Here is a 13673-nt window from a genome sequence, read left to right as displayed (position 1 = left end):
TCAGCTGAGCCAGTAGCATGTGTGGTTCTATAACACAGCAGATAAAAATAACCAACAATTGAGAGAGAGAGGTCTACTTTGACTGGACCAAAGCAGTCCTGGGTTACCTCTCACAGTGGTAAGAAGTTGTCAGAGTGTTGTTGTGTGTTGAGTGTGTGTGTTTAAGCAGGTGTGGGCGGGTACACACACAGCACACAATTAATTCTGCGTGTGAGCAGTTTTTTTCTCACTTTGCTTCAGCATGAGGTAAATAATCAATTATTGAAGCAGGATTTGGTCTGGTGAGAAAACATTACATACACAACCACAGAACCAACTGTTGAAATGAAGATAGTGACTGTAGGGGAGATTGGTTGAATTATGCAAATTATTAACCCAGGCTGAGAACATAATGGTAAAGATACAAACACTTGAGTGAGTCTGAAATGACACCCTATATAGTATACTACTTTTGACCAGGGTCTCTGGTCTAATAGGGAATAGGGTGCCATTTTGGACTCACTTTGTGTTGTGTGGAGGCAGAAGTAAATGAATTATTTTAGGCTACAAGTCATAGAGTTATTGGGAATGTCCCCTTTGCTCATTCTGAAAACGGTCATCAACCACAAAATATTAACCTTGACTGACAATCCATTGATTTTGTTGTACTTGTGCTAGACAGTGTAGTCTGACTCCAGTGTAGCCTATGTGCCAGGTTGAATTATTTGCTGAGTAGTAGAGTAGAGTAAAGTAGAATAGAGTAGATGGTTGTAATGCCTCTCTGTGACCTCAGGAGGGATCCTATGACAGAGAAGTGACTGTGTGTCAGTCTGGAGCCATTATAGAACACTGTACATTTTAGTAGTGGGATTCCTCCTCCTATCAAGTCCACACTATACAGAGCTTGATGCAGAACTGCACTAGCTTTAAACTCTGTGTGTATTTGTTTGATAAAGAAGAAATACCAAATGCACCTCTCCACCTCCTGTCAGCATCACATCATGTCCCACAGCATTAGAGCCTGCTCCCAATGCCAGTTTGGTCCAGATAGACTACTAAGGTTTAACCATGGATATAGAGCTCCCCTTCAGTAAATGTAGTAGTAAATACAATCATTCTTTTCTCTCTCTCTTTCTCTCACCTCCTCCAATTATCTCTCTCTCTCTCTCTCTCTCTCTCTCTCTTCTCTCTCTCACTTTCTCTCTCTCTCTCTCTCTCTCTCTCTCTTTTTCCTCTCTCTCTCTCTCTCTCTCTCTCTCTCTCTCTCTCTCTCTCTCTCCTCTAGAGGACGTCCTGAGTAAGGATGCAGGTGAATGTGCAATCTGCCTAGAGGAGCTGCTACAGGGGGACACCATTGCTCGCCTGCCCTGTCTCTGCATATACCACAAAGGGTAAGTTCCCCCTCTCTATCCCTCTCTCTCCCCCTCTTTCTATATACCTCTCTCTTTCTCACTGTCACTAAATGTTTCTGTACAACCCACGACAAGAGGGATCTCTCCTGTTTTCATCAACCGGTGCGTGTATGCATCATCATTCCTGCTCTCTTTGTCTCCCTCCCCCTCCCTTCTTTTGTTCTATGTACAGTGCATTCAGAAAGTATTCAGACCCCCTTGACTTTTTCCACATTTTGTTACGTTACAGCCTTATTCTAAAATTGATTAAATTGTTTTTCCCCCTCGATCAATCTACACAAAATACCCCTTTAATGAGAAACAAAAACAGGTTTCTATAAAATTTTGCCAATTTATAAAAAATAAAAAACTGAAATATCACATTTACATAAGTATTCAGACTCTTTACTCAGTACTTTGTTGAAACATCTTTGGCAGCGATTACAGCCTTGAGTCTTGGGTATGACACTACAAGCTTGGCACACCTGTATTTGGGGAGTTTCTCCCATTCTTCTCTACAGATCCTCTCAAGCTCTGTCAGGTTGGATGGGGAACGTCGCTGCACAGCTATTTTCAGGTCTCTCCAGAGATGTTCGATCGGGTTCAAGTCCAGGCTCTGGCTGGGCCACTCAAGGACATTCAGAGACTTGTCCCGAAGCCACTCCTGCGTTGTCTTGGCTGTGTGCTTAGGCTTGTTGTCCTGTTGGAAGGTGAACCTTCGCCCCAGTCTGAGGTCCTGAGCGCGCTGGAGCAGGTTTTCATCAAGGATCTCTCTGTACTTTGCTTCGCTCATCTTTCCCTCGATCCTGACTAGTCTCCCAGTCCCTGCCTCTGAAAAACATCCCCACAGCATGATGATGCTGCCACCACCATGTTTCACCGTAGGGATGGTGCCAGGTTTCCTCCAGACGTGACGCTTGGCATTCAGGCCAAATAGTTCAATCTTGGTTTCGTTGAACCAGAGAATATTGTTTCTCATTGTGTGCAAAGCTGTCATCCAAAAATATATTTTGATTTGTTTAACACTTTTTTGGTAATACATGATTCCATATGTGTTATTTCATCGTTTTTATGTATTCACTATTATTCTACAATGTAAAAAATTAAAAATTAAACTTGAATGAGTAGGTTTGTCCAAACTTTTGACTGGTAGTGTATGTAAATAAGGTATTTCTGTTTTTTATTTGTAATACATTTGCAAAAATGTCTAAAAACCTGTTTTTGCTTTGTCATTATGGGGTATTGTGTGTAGATTGATGAGGATTTTTATTTATTTAATCCATTTTAGAATAAGGCTGTAACGTAACAAAATGTGGAAAACATCAAGGGGTCTGAATACTTTCCGAATGCACTGCATGTAGTATTTGCTATGTTCTCCTGACTGTGTCTCCTGTTCTCTCTCTGTCAGCTGTATTGATGAGTGGTTTGAGGTGAACAGATCGTGTCCAGAACATCCTCAGACTAAAAGGGCCTCGCTACTTCTCCACAGGTAAATTCTATATTAATATGCATTTTCTCCACAGGTCAATTCCACATTTACTGAGTGTTTTTGATATTGATGCTTACTGTGATAAGTCACTTTAATATTCTGTGGGAAACTTTTAAGTTTCCACCGTTTAGTTCCCAAATGGAAATGTAGTATTGTATTGACACAAAACAGGAAACATATGATACAGTATTACACCTTTTAGTTCAGTGGAGTTTTCTTTCTGTTGTTTTGTTTCAGCATCAGCATGTTAGCCCTCAGTATCTTCAGATTTCTGTTGTTTTGTTTCAGCATCACGTTAGCCCTCAGTATCTTCAGATTTCTGTTGTTTTGTTTCAGCATCACATGTTAGCCCTCTGTATCTTCAGATTTCTGTTGTTTTGTTTCAGCATCACACGTTAGCCCTCAGTATCTTCAGATTTCTGTTGTTTTGTTTCAGCATCACATGTTAGCCCTCAGTATCTTCAGATTTCTGTTGTTTTGTTTCAGCATCACATGTTAGCCCTCAGTATCTTCAGATTTCTGTTGTTTTTTCTCTCTGCAGGTTTCTTACTCCTCGATAAGAAGAGTGATCTGCTCCAATAACAACAGTTCTCAATGTGAATCCCCTCCCTTCCCCGTCGCCTAGGAGACTGCTGGACAGACACACTGTGACTCTATGGCCAGTACAGAACTGACCCCTCACCCTGACCTCCCTCTACCCCCACCACCTCCAGTACCTCTCAACAGCCCTCAACACATCTCAACTCAAACCAGTCAAGTACCGCAGTGTGCCAAAACTCATTAAAAGCAATCTTCAGGGAAACTACATTTAATGCTGATCTATCTATTTATCTCCACACACACACAATATGCTCCAAGACAAGACCAGACAGACACAGACACACACACTCACAAATACACACTCACAAACACAACCAACCTCTGATTTGTCCTCACAGACAGACAGACCGACAGACAGACAGACATGCTTATCTGCCAACCTGATGTTGAGGGGAAGACACAACACCTCTGTTGCACAACTATCCAATCAGGAAAAGCTGTTGCTCTCAACACGCCCTCTCACTCTCTGTGGCATCAATGGAACGGCTGTATATGGCACCCACAGACGTTTGGCCTTCCATCCTTTGGCCGTGCCTCAGTGATTGAGCTGCTGTGATTGGCTGAGCTCCAGGGCTGCTGTGACTTGGGATTCCCTCCTCCTGTGTTATAGGACAGCAGATCCAGGTCTCCTCCCATCTGTTTGGGCTGAGTGATTGTACACCTGGACATTTCGGGGAGCAAGCTGAGGGAAGAAGGGGCGAGAGGAAGTCAGTCCTCATCCCCCTCTCCCACTCTTTACCCCTCCTCACCAACTGTGTCTACCAGTGCCTTCACCTTCGGATCCTAATGGCCTACCAGGGCAGAGTCAGGACAACAGAACAGAACAGTATGATTGGTGGGTGGGGGACAGAGGGAGGGGGGGAGATCAGGTATCAGTCTATACTATAGCCTCCCACCCAAGCCCTTCCCTCTGTGTGTTGTTGACTGGATGTGACAGACGGGAGAGACCCAACAGAGAGCCAGACTCTGAATGTGAAACTCTGCTTAACTCTAACCGCTACTCCACTGGGACATGACTGTAACTCGCCTGGCTGCTAGCCACACTGAAATTAGAAGTGCCCTGCTATACGCTGTCCCACTACATGGTGGCGCAAAAGAGCCCCCCCGCTCTCTTTCTCACGCTCTCCTTTCCCTGACTAGCTATCTAACTCACAACCCTCAATGCCTCTGTGATAGCAACATGACGTGAACTGGACTGTGCTACCAGAAGCACGTGGCTCGGCTAGTGGCAACTACAACTCCCAGCAGGCACTTCTCTGGAGTGAGAATGTTCGTCGTAGTTTTTGTAGCAGCAATACCTGTCTGTCTGGGACATGAGGCCCTCTGTGCTTAGCCTGGATCCCAACTGAATTACTGTGTTTCACAATTGTTTTACTGTACACCTTCAGTCTGGCAATTGTGAAGAGGAGCAATTCAGTTGGGATCCAGGCTACAATGTGCTGACCCCAGATCAGATATCCCCCTCCCCCAGGGTGACATTACATGGTGTATATACTCCAGCCTTCTATAGGGTTTACACACCCATCCTATTCTCTCACTCACTTTTACTTTTAATCATTATTTATCATCATGAGACTTATCAGTTATTATTATGCAAATGATTTGTTTTAAGTGTGCAGATTTAACATAATGGTGTAATTTCATATTTGTGTATGTATGTGTGAGTTATAGTAAAACTAAGTTGGGCCTTAATGCAAAAAGAATGACAATAACAACTATATGTCTTCTAGTCATGTTTGTCCATTTCAGTTCTGTTTCAAATAGCTGCCTGAGATAGCACACTTTTTACCCAATCATAATCATCTACCAATCAACCAATCAGCTTATCACAGTAGAGGTGGGTGGGCAGACCAGGAAGTTGGGGATTGGCAGAGCTCCATGCCAAAGCCAATCAGAATAAGGGGGAAGACTGATGTATTCAAAATGTATCATTAGAATGTTGGATCCCGAAACTTTGTCAGTGTGTTTGAGTGTTTTACACATTTCTTATCTACGGTAATACACTTCAGCTTCCAGCAACCCTGTGTTGTAATATTTAAACAAGGCCTTGATGTTGTTCTCTTTAATGGTTTGAGAGCTTTCCCAGGATGCGCTGCTAACTAGTATACTGAGGTTCAGAAAGACCTCCATCTCCTCCATTGGGTTGTGAATAAGGGCAGAGTAAGAAACTGATAGACAAATTCAATGAATAAGTTGAAAGGCTTTATTGGCTATGCTTTTTTACAATCATTGTGGGGGGTTTTCAATCTCCAGAGTTTAGAGATTTTAGATTATAGTATATTATTATGAAAGATCTAGGAATAAGATACATATTATTTATATTGGTTGCCCAATTCAAACTAGTAACAACCAGTCAGACAAAATAACAAAGAGCATTTATAAGGGATCTGGGTATTATGGTTTGGATGTACTAAAGATAGTGTTACCATGGCTACTGGGTCAGCTACACCCTATAAACTGTGGTTTCTCCAAAAGTGCCATCGTCATGGCTCTACAATGTGCTGCTAACAACTTATTTTTCAAGAAGTAAAGTGAGGCATAAAGCACTTTGGAATTGGACAATAAAAGCCCCCACCCAAATGGACTGTTTCCCATTTGTCATCATGTACTATAGCTAATAAAGTTTTATCTAAATCCATGGGATTTTCTCCTCATTGCACGTCAGTGAGGGAGAAACTATAATATCTGGTCTAACCTCATGTTTTGTCCCATGGCTACTGTACTGTAAGCAATGTGATTTTGAAATGTTGTCTAATGGCTCACGATTGTCTAATGGCTACTGTATGTGTACAATATGCCCATATTGTCATGAGTATGTGTGTAGCAGAGGACCCTCCCTAGCTAGCCTACCAGAACAGCCTTATATGAGTCACTGTAGCTAGAATCAGTTTTAAAGCACATTCTCCCCCCATTTCAGTTTTGTTAGTCTTTTATTTTGGATGTTTGGGTTTCTTTGGGGGGCGAGTGGGGAGAGAGCCTAGCACCTAAACTGATTTCGCTATGTTTCACTGTAGAGACTTCAGTTTGGATGTCAGGCTAGTGGGAAGGGAGGGGGTTTTTAGGGTCATTCTATGTGTAAATGTTTTGGTTTTGCTGCTTATGCTACAGTTGCCAGATCTGAGTCCATAACAATCCAATTGGATCGATGTCTATCCAAATCTACCATGTTGAAAAAAGCTCCATATGGATTGACTTGATGCAGTGTTTAAAACAGTCAACATATAGGAATGTGGGATGTGTTAGAGAACACACCCATGTCATCAGGTAGAGAGCTATACTTGATGTTCCATTCATGATACTAGAATATACCATGACAGCAAACATACTGTAGATTATTATTATTAGTTGGGGATGAGCTTGCTTGAATGAAGGTGGAGGTGTAGTAGGGCTTCAAGTAATAGTTGAGAGGTGAAGGAAACTATTTTTATTTGGGTTAAACCCCCCAAGATACTTCAGAGACAGGCCGACAGTACATGCCTAGAAATTTTATTTTAGAAACTATTTAGACATACAGTATGTTATAACATTCCATTTATGTAAAAATATGTACAGAATATGAAATTAAAAGAGCAAAACTTTTGGAGCACATTCTTTTAATTGTATTAGTGTGAGTTACAGTGTGCCTTGGTGGATGAGTGTTTCAGTCATCGAGAAAGTTATGTGGAAGTTGTGGAATGTCTTGTCTTCTGCTATTTGTTTGTTCCTATCACCACCTGCTAACCTATATTCATTAGTCACCATGACCACAAACTGCATGACCACAAACTGACCATAACATGGCTGTCAGTACGTGTCATACAGTTCCAGTTCTGGCCAGTATACAAGAATAAGGGAATGGGAATGAGGCAGAAAAATCAGAGGGGTGAGAGTTAGGGCTAATGATAAGGGAGGTTTGAGAGCAGTGGCCTAGTCTCCAGTTAATTGCAGGCACCACATACATTCTGTTTATTTACACAGTGCTGTGTTGTTGTGGTGCAGGAGAAATTCAATACTGCAATTCAGCACCAGTAAAGTAATTATTTTATTTCATTTGGCCAACAAAAGTGGTTTTGATTAAAACAATGGATTTGCTTTGCATAATGATAAGATGTTCCATGGTTAACTGAAAGTGCTTCAACAAGGGACAGTTTGCCCTTACTGTATAAGTTAATTTGTTTCAAAACTAAAGTAGAGCTAGTAAAATAGTTACATTGAATACTTCCTCTCTGAGAAAGGCACCTCCGGTTTCAAATCCCTGAATTAAAAGAGATTCATTATGGATAAATATATGACTGCAGGAAGTGTTTTTATGGGTCAAGGCTTTTACCCATATGCCAGATTCACCTAGCTAATACAGTCCGTTCAAATATTTACTAAATGTAGTATGCATAAAACACACAAAGAATTTCTACGTTTCGTTAACAGACGTGACCAATCTACACACACACACACGCGCGCGCGCGCGCACTGACACACTCTCCAGCTCAGTTGTGTTTCCTCAGTTGAAGCGTAGCCTTCCCTCAGCCTCAAACAGCTTCTCTTCCTCTTCAGAAAGACAGTTTCCTTTTAAACTATGGGTGAGTGATGACAGAGCACATGATAATCAGGAACCAGCAATGCTTTCAAAGACCCACAACCATTAAAAAGTGGAAATGGTGAAAGATGTTTTGAAATAAAAATGTATCTCAGGAATATATCAAATACTATTATAAACCTGGTACAAAAAAATAGAGTAATGTGCCTTTAAGCGAAGACATTGCATACACTCACCTGATCTCTTTGAGAGATGTGTTTTTGGAGAGAGCCTCTGACAGCGTTCTGATTCCATCCACTGTCAGCTGATTCTTGATTAACCTGCACAGAGTGATCACTAGGTTAACCGGCTAACTTTTAGTAACATTCAGAAATAACTTTTGTTTACTTTCTGGTTCATTCTGAAGCTAAACATTATTATTGGTTGTTGGGGGAGTGTTGAGACTGTGGCCTGCCTTACCAGAGGTGAGATAGACCCGTGTTGGATCTGATCAGTTCTGCCAAGTCTGGTGCTACATCATCTGACAATTCGTTTTGCACCAACCTATAACAAAACACCACGTATAAACTGTGTTAACTCCAAGGCACAAATAGACATTAAATATACAGATACACATACTGTCACCAGAAACTTGATTAATTAATAAGATTGTCCTACCAGAAGATTCTGAGCATTGTGTTGTCTTTCAGTGCTTCGGCCAAGCTCCTCCCACCTTCTGAAGTGATGCCATTGGCTGAGAGACTAAGGGAGAGAAGAGCATAGAAATATAATTATTAGTAGTAATACATAAGTATACTGTATTACTTTAAGTAATGATATTACTATGAGACAGAGTGATATACTGTAAAATAGATACTGTAGTTTCAGTGTTTGTGAGTAAGGGAGTTCAGTAACCCATACTGTAGCTGAATGTGCGTTAGTAAAATGATACACCAATGGGTTATACTTCCTTATTTCTGACCTCAACCACAGTTGTGGGAGAACTGAAAATGACATGGCACAATCAGTGCCAATTACTTATTCAGAGAAACGATAACAATGACATATCTTGCCATCTATCGCACCTGAGGTTGGTAAGACTTGGGTGATTCCTTAGGGCCTCTGCGAATGCTCTCGCGCCTTCATCACCAATGGTGTTCCCCCACATTCTGAAAAACAGGAACAATCCATCCCATGCACTCTGATCTAAAATGGAATAAAAAAATATTGCAATAGTGCACTTACCCCACGTCAAAGATAGATGTGCTCTTCTGAATGGCACTGGCTAGATACCTGCCACCCACACTGGTGAACTTGTTGTTGCCAAGCCTTTGAACAAATCAAAGTGCCAAAAATAAACATTAAAATTTATACACAAGTAATTATATCATTGTTTGGACATATTAATTTACATACTTGACGACTCTTAACTTAGGACATTCCTCAATGATATGAGCGATTAGCATTGCTCCGATGTCCGTGATGTGATTATTGTAAAGTCTGTAAAATCAAGACAAAATAAATACAAGTCACGTCATATGAATTTTGTCATTCAGCACAATACTGTACTGAAGTTTGACAGGCAAGTTGACCCTGATAGAAACTGACTCACCCCAGAACCTCCACCACTTTGTGTTTGATAAGCTCCTCAGCCAGTACCTCAACGCTGCTGTCTGAGATCTGATTGACACACAACCTGAAATGGAAAAAACGAATTTGGCTGAAAAGTTATACTTTATAGTTCGTTATACTAGTATTTTTTTTATAGCAGAAAGACATGATTTGCAAATGTTACTTGTAAACAAGTGTACCTTTCATGTAAACAGTGGTATAAAGTACATAGTGTTTCCATCTGCATGTATTCCTAATTCCTCACCTCACCACGGTCATCTTACTGAATGAAGGCCTGAGCTGCTTGACCCCATAGTCACTGATGTTGTTGTTGTCCATGTCCACCCCTAGCCTCTTCCGCCGGTGCTGCAGCACAAAGTTGAGGGCGCTGCAGTCGCCAGAGAACACATTACAGTAGCCCAGCTTGATGTAGTCAGCTGTTATGCCCTTCGCAGTCAGCTGGGCCACCTCTTTACTTCCTGTCTCGAAGATGCAGCGCAGCATCCACAGGAAGTTGGGCAGGACGTGCACCTTGCTGCCCTCCTGCTCTGTGCTGTGGAGTGGCAGGCCACGGAGGTGGGACCTCACGCTGGTGGACAGGTAGGACTTGAGGACCGCCCGCTTCCTCTTCAGTAGCGCTGGAGGAACCATGTGCTCCAGCAGGCCGGCGTTGGCCTTAGACAGCAGTCCACACAGGAAGAGGTTGGTGAACTGGAGATGCTCATTGGTCTTGAACGGGTCCTTTCCCCTGGGTTTAGAGGAGCCACAGATGTAGGGGACGACACACGATAAACAAGATGTGTTGTCCCTCCTGCTGCACTCGGTAAAGAACTTGAGGATGTTGCCTACGGTGGCCTGTTCGTCCAGAACCAGGGAGAATGCAGCCAAGAAGGATTGCAGGGTGAGGTGCAGGAACTCAAAGGTGGAAGGGTTTCCACAGGCATTGTAGTGGCTGACTGGTCGGAGGAAACCCATCTGAAGGTCCTCCTCAGTCAGGCCACAGGAGGCCACCTCCTCCTGGTTGAACACAAAGCCTCCTCTCTCCATGCCCAGCAGAGCCAGCTTAGAGAAGGCTGTCAGCGGCTTCAGCCCTGCCCTGAAGGTATCAGCGGGGCACCTGGTGTTTCTCTTCAGGATGCCAGGTGGAGGGAGCGGCCCCCCGGCTGAAGAAGACTTCAGACAGCAGGAGGAATATGTTAGTGAGGGTCACGCAAACCTCTGGCAGCTCAAAGTCATCGTAGACTGAGCGCAGGTGTTTAAAGCTCTTGAAGACGATCCAGCAGAAGAGGGGGATGGAGCAGAGGCCACAGAGGTGGGGGCTGGCGTCCAGCTGGACTGAGACCAGGTCCCGGTGCTCCTGGTCCTTGAAGTGCAGGTTGGTGTAGGTCTGAAGGTGGGCGGGAGAGAACCCACGCAGGGCCACCCTCTTCCGGATCACCCTGCTCTGGACCTCTGTGCCTGTCCGAGCCGTAAGGACCTTCCGGGAACCTTTAAGCAGCTTCCCACAGAGCAGGTTAATGAGCACCAGAAGGGGGTGAGTCCTCTCCTCTGGAGAAACCACCTCAGGCACGTTCTCCAGGTCCAGATCATCCTGGATCTCATCATAGCCGTCAAACGTAAAGATAACCTTTTCAGGGAAGCGGAGGATATATCTGAACACCTCGTTATCCGCATCCTGGTCGGGGTAGCAGTTATATTTGAAGAGTAGGTCCCTGAGTGAGATCTCATCTGTCTCCTTGAATGTGCTGAACATCCTGCAGCGGAACTTGAAGAAGAACATGGCGTCTGTCTGTTCCAGCTCCCTCTTGGACCACAGCCTCTGGAGCTTCTGGAGGAGGATGGACTTGCCCACCCCAGCGTCCCCAGTGACGAGCACCATCTCAGCCTGGGGGTTAAAGACACCCTGCTCTCCCAGGAGCTGCGCCAGACCCTCAAGGTGGCCCAGGCTCTCATTGCGGTCATTCAGGAGCTCCATCAGGGTGTCTGTATAGAGCTCCTCCAGGAGAGTCTCCTCTCGCTGGGCGTAGGAGGCAATGAAGCGTGTGTCTCGGCCCAGCTCGTGCCTCAGCTTCTCACAGTACCTACTAACTGAAAAGAGAGGGGGGTAGTGAGAATACACTGCAGTCTCATTCTCAACCACTGATATTCAGCCAAAATATACAGTAGTTTCCCTCGTGATTCTCTAATAGCTTACATTTTCAATGCACTGTATTTTTTATTTTATTTTATTTTATAAAATTCCAATAACACATATGAAGTGCAGCACCATACAGTCTACTGACATACTTACTAGGGTCTGTGTTCTTCACTGGTATGTCCTGTATGGAGTCTGGTGGCTGGTAGTTGATCTCTTTAAGCCATGGTTGGAGGTCTATGTATGCATCATAAACTTTGTGGAGAATATATAGGAAGTATTCACATGCCTGCTCCCCTTTGCTTTGGACCAATTCAAGGATTTTACGCACCTGTGCAATGTCAATCATAAGTAAATCATATTTACTTTACAGTGATTAATATTTAATAATAATTTGACAGCTAACCATTTCTCTCTCTCACGTTCCACATTTTGATTAATGTGGCCAAACAGGATTCTGCCAGCACACCAAATGCCATTGTATTGCAAAATAAAGTATTGTCTTTATATTTTCTCATCTTAAAATAAATTAGTCAATTTGAGTTAGGGCCTTGTAGGCAAGAGCATGTCTTTGTGATGGCTACTTTGTAATTTGATATGTGGTCCAAATGGACATGTCTCCTCTTTGAAACCCTCCTATAGTAAATTACCTGGTCTGTCTTGGTGGCTGAGCGCTGGATGATTTCTGCATCCTCGATACACAGAAAGCCATTTTGTATGAGGTTATCCAGAATGCACTGCGTGCTCTTCACCTGGGAGACCAGTAGCTCACGGTGCAAGGTGAGAATTTGGACAGTGGACACACGTCCCATTAGTCCAGCACCGCCTTTCTCGGCACTGGAGCCCATAAAATGCATGGGTTCAGCTGCCTGTATTTACTGGAAACGTTTAAAGGGGAATTAAACTGCGTGCTACATATTTATCTAGTATAGAAAATTATAGTCAGATAATAATCATCAGTTAGGAGAAAAGGATCCAACAGTAGGCTATGGATAAAAGACGTGGATGTGTTATCTATATGGGCTCGGCTATATTTACCTTCAAACGCTTTGATAACATTGTTCTTATCGGCTCTGGCCTAATCCGCCGCGGAAATACTCGGAAACCACAGCTCTCCGCAAAAACAAACTCCAGTCTTGGTTATTAAATCGTTGAAAATAGCGTATGACAGGATATTAACAAAAGTTTTCTCTAGGACCGTTAGAAGAGTGATCTAGTCTCAATAAATGTCAGGAGAGAAAAAACACTGAACACAGTAGTGTCTCGTTACCGTTTTTCTTTAAGGAAGTGAAACCAAAACCAGCCTTTGATGCGCGTAATTTCGCCTCGGATTGCGACCGCGCTTTTTGCATGCTGCACTATCTGCCTCTTTTACATAGGGTTTTCACCACTCCTGAACTGTTCCACTGGTAAATCTGGATTTCCCAAACTCGGTCCAGGGGCCCCATCTGGATGTACGTTTAGTTTTTTGCCCTAGCACTACACAGCTGATTTAAATATCCAACTCATCATCAAGATTTTATTATTTGAATCATCTGTATAGTGCCATGTCAAAAAAACAAAACGTGCACCTAGGGGGCAGGGTTGCCAGGAGAAGCAAACTATTGATCACTCAAAACCAGCCCAAAAGGCCTGAAAACTAGCCCTTTTTTTCACAGCAAGAAAGGAATTGCCATATCTATACAATAAACCATTTTTCCATAATGCTATGGAGCCAATTAAGAAGGAATATAGTAACTTCTAATGACATTAGAAGCAAAATGACATGACATAATAAAGGAATTTGAATATGTGGCAAGAGAAAAGATATCAATGGATATCGATTAAATTTTAATTTGACTGCTATGGTTAAGCAATAAGGCACAAGGGGGTATGGTATATGGCCAATATACCATGGCTAAGGGCAGTTCTTAAGCACTACGCAATGCAGAGTGCCTGGAAACAGCCGTTAGGCGTGGTATATTGGCCATATACCAC

At 43.1% G+C, this 13673-nt stretch overlaps 1 protein-coding gene across 1 annotated transcript; it reads right to left on the bottom strand.

The window, feature by feature from the left end:
* Positions 1 to 6868: 6868 nt before the first annotated feature.
* Positions 6869 to 13026, bottom strand: LOC121543018 (nucleotide-binding oligomerization domain-containing protein 1-like). The gene is given in 13 exon segments (XM_041852690.2): positions 6869 to 8009; positions 8209 to 8292; positions 8432 to 8515; positions 8630 to 8713; positions 9037 to 9120; positions 9197 to 9280; positions 9368 to 9451; positions 9564 to 9647; positions 9828 to 10720; positions 10722 to 11650; positions 11853 to 12027; positions 12347 to 12574; positions 12735 to 13026. Coding segments are annotated over 12 exon segments (2865 nt in total). The 5' UTR covers positions 12554 to 12574; positions 12735 to 13026; the 3' UTR covers positions 6869 to 7936.
* Between the last annotated feature and the right edge of the window lie 647 nt (positions 13027 to 13673).

The sequence above is a fragment of the Coregonus clupeaformis genome, chromosome 28 (assembly GCF_020615455.1).
Source record: "Coregonus clupeaformis isolate EN_2021a chromosome 28, ASM2061545v1, whole genome shotgun sequence".
NCBI classification, from domain to species: Eukaryota; Metazoa; Chordata; class Actinopteri; order Salmoniformes; family Salmonidae; genus Coregonus; species Coregonus clupeaformis.
Note: the sequence above shows the minus strand (reverse complement) of the source record. Positions and strands in the feature narration are given on the sequence as shown.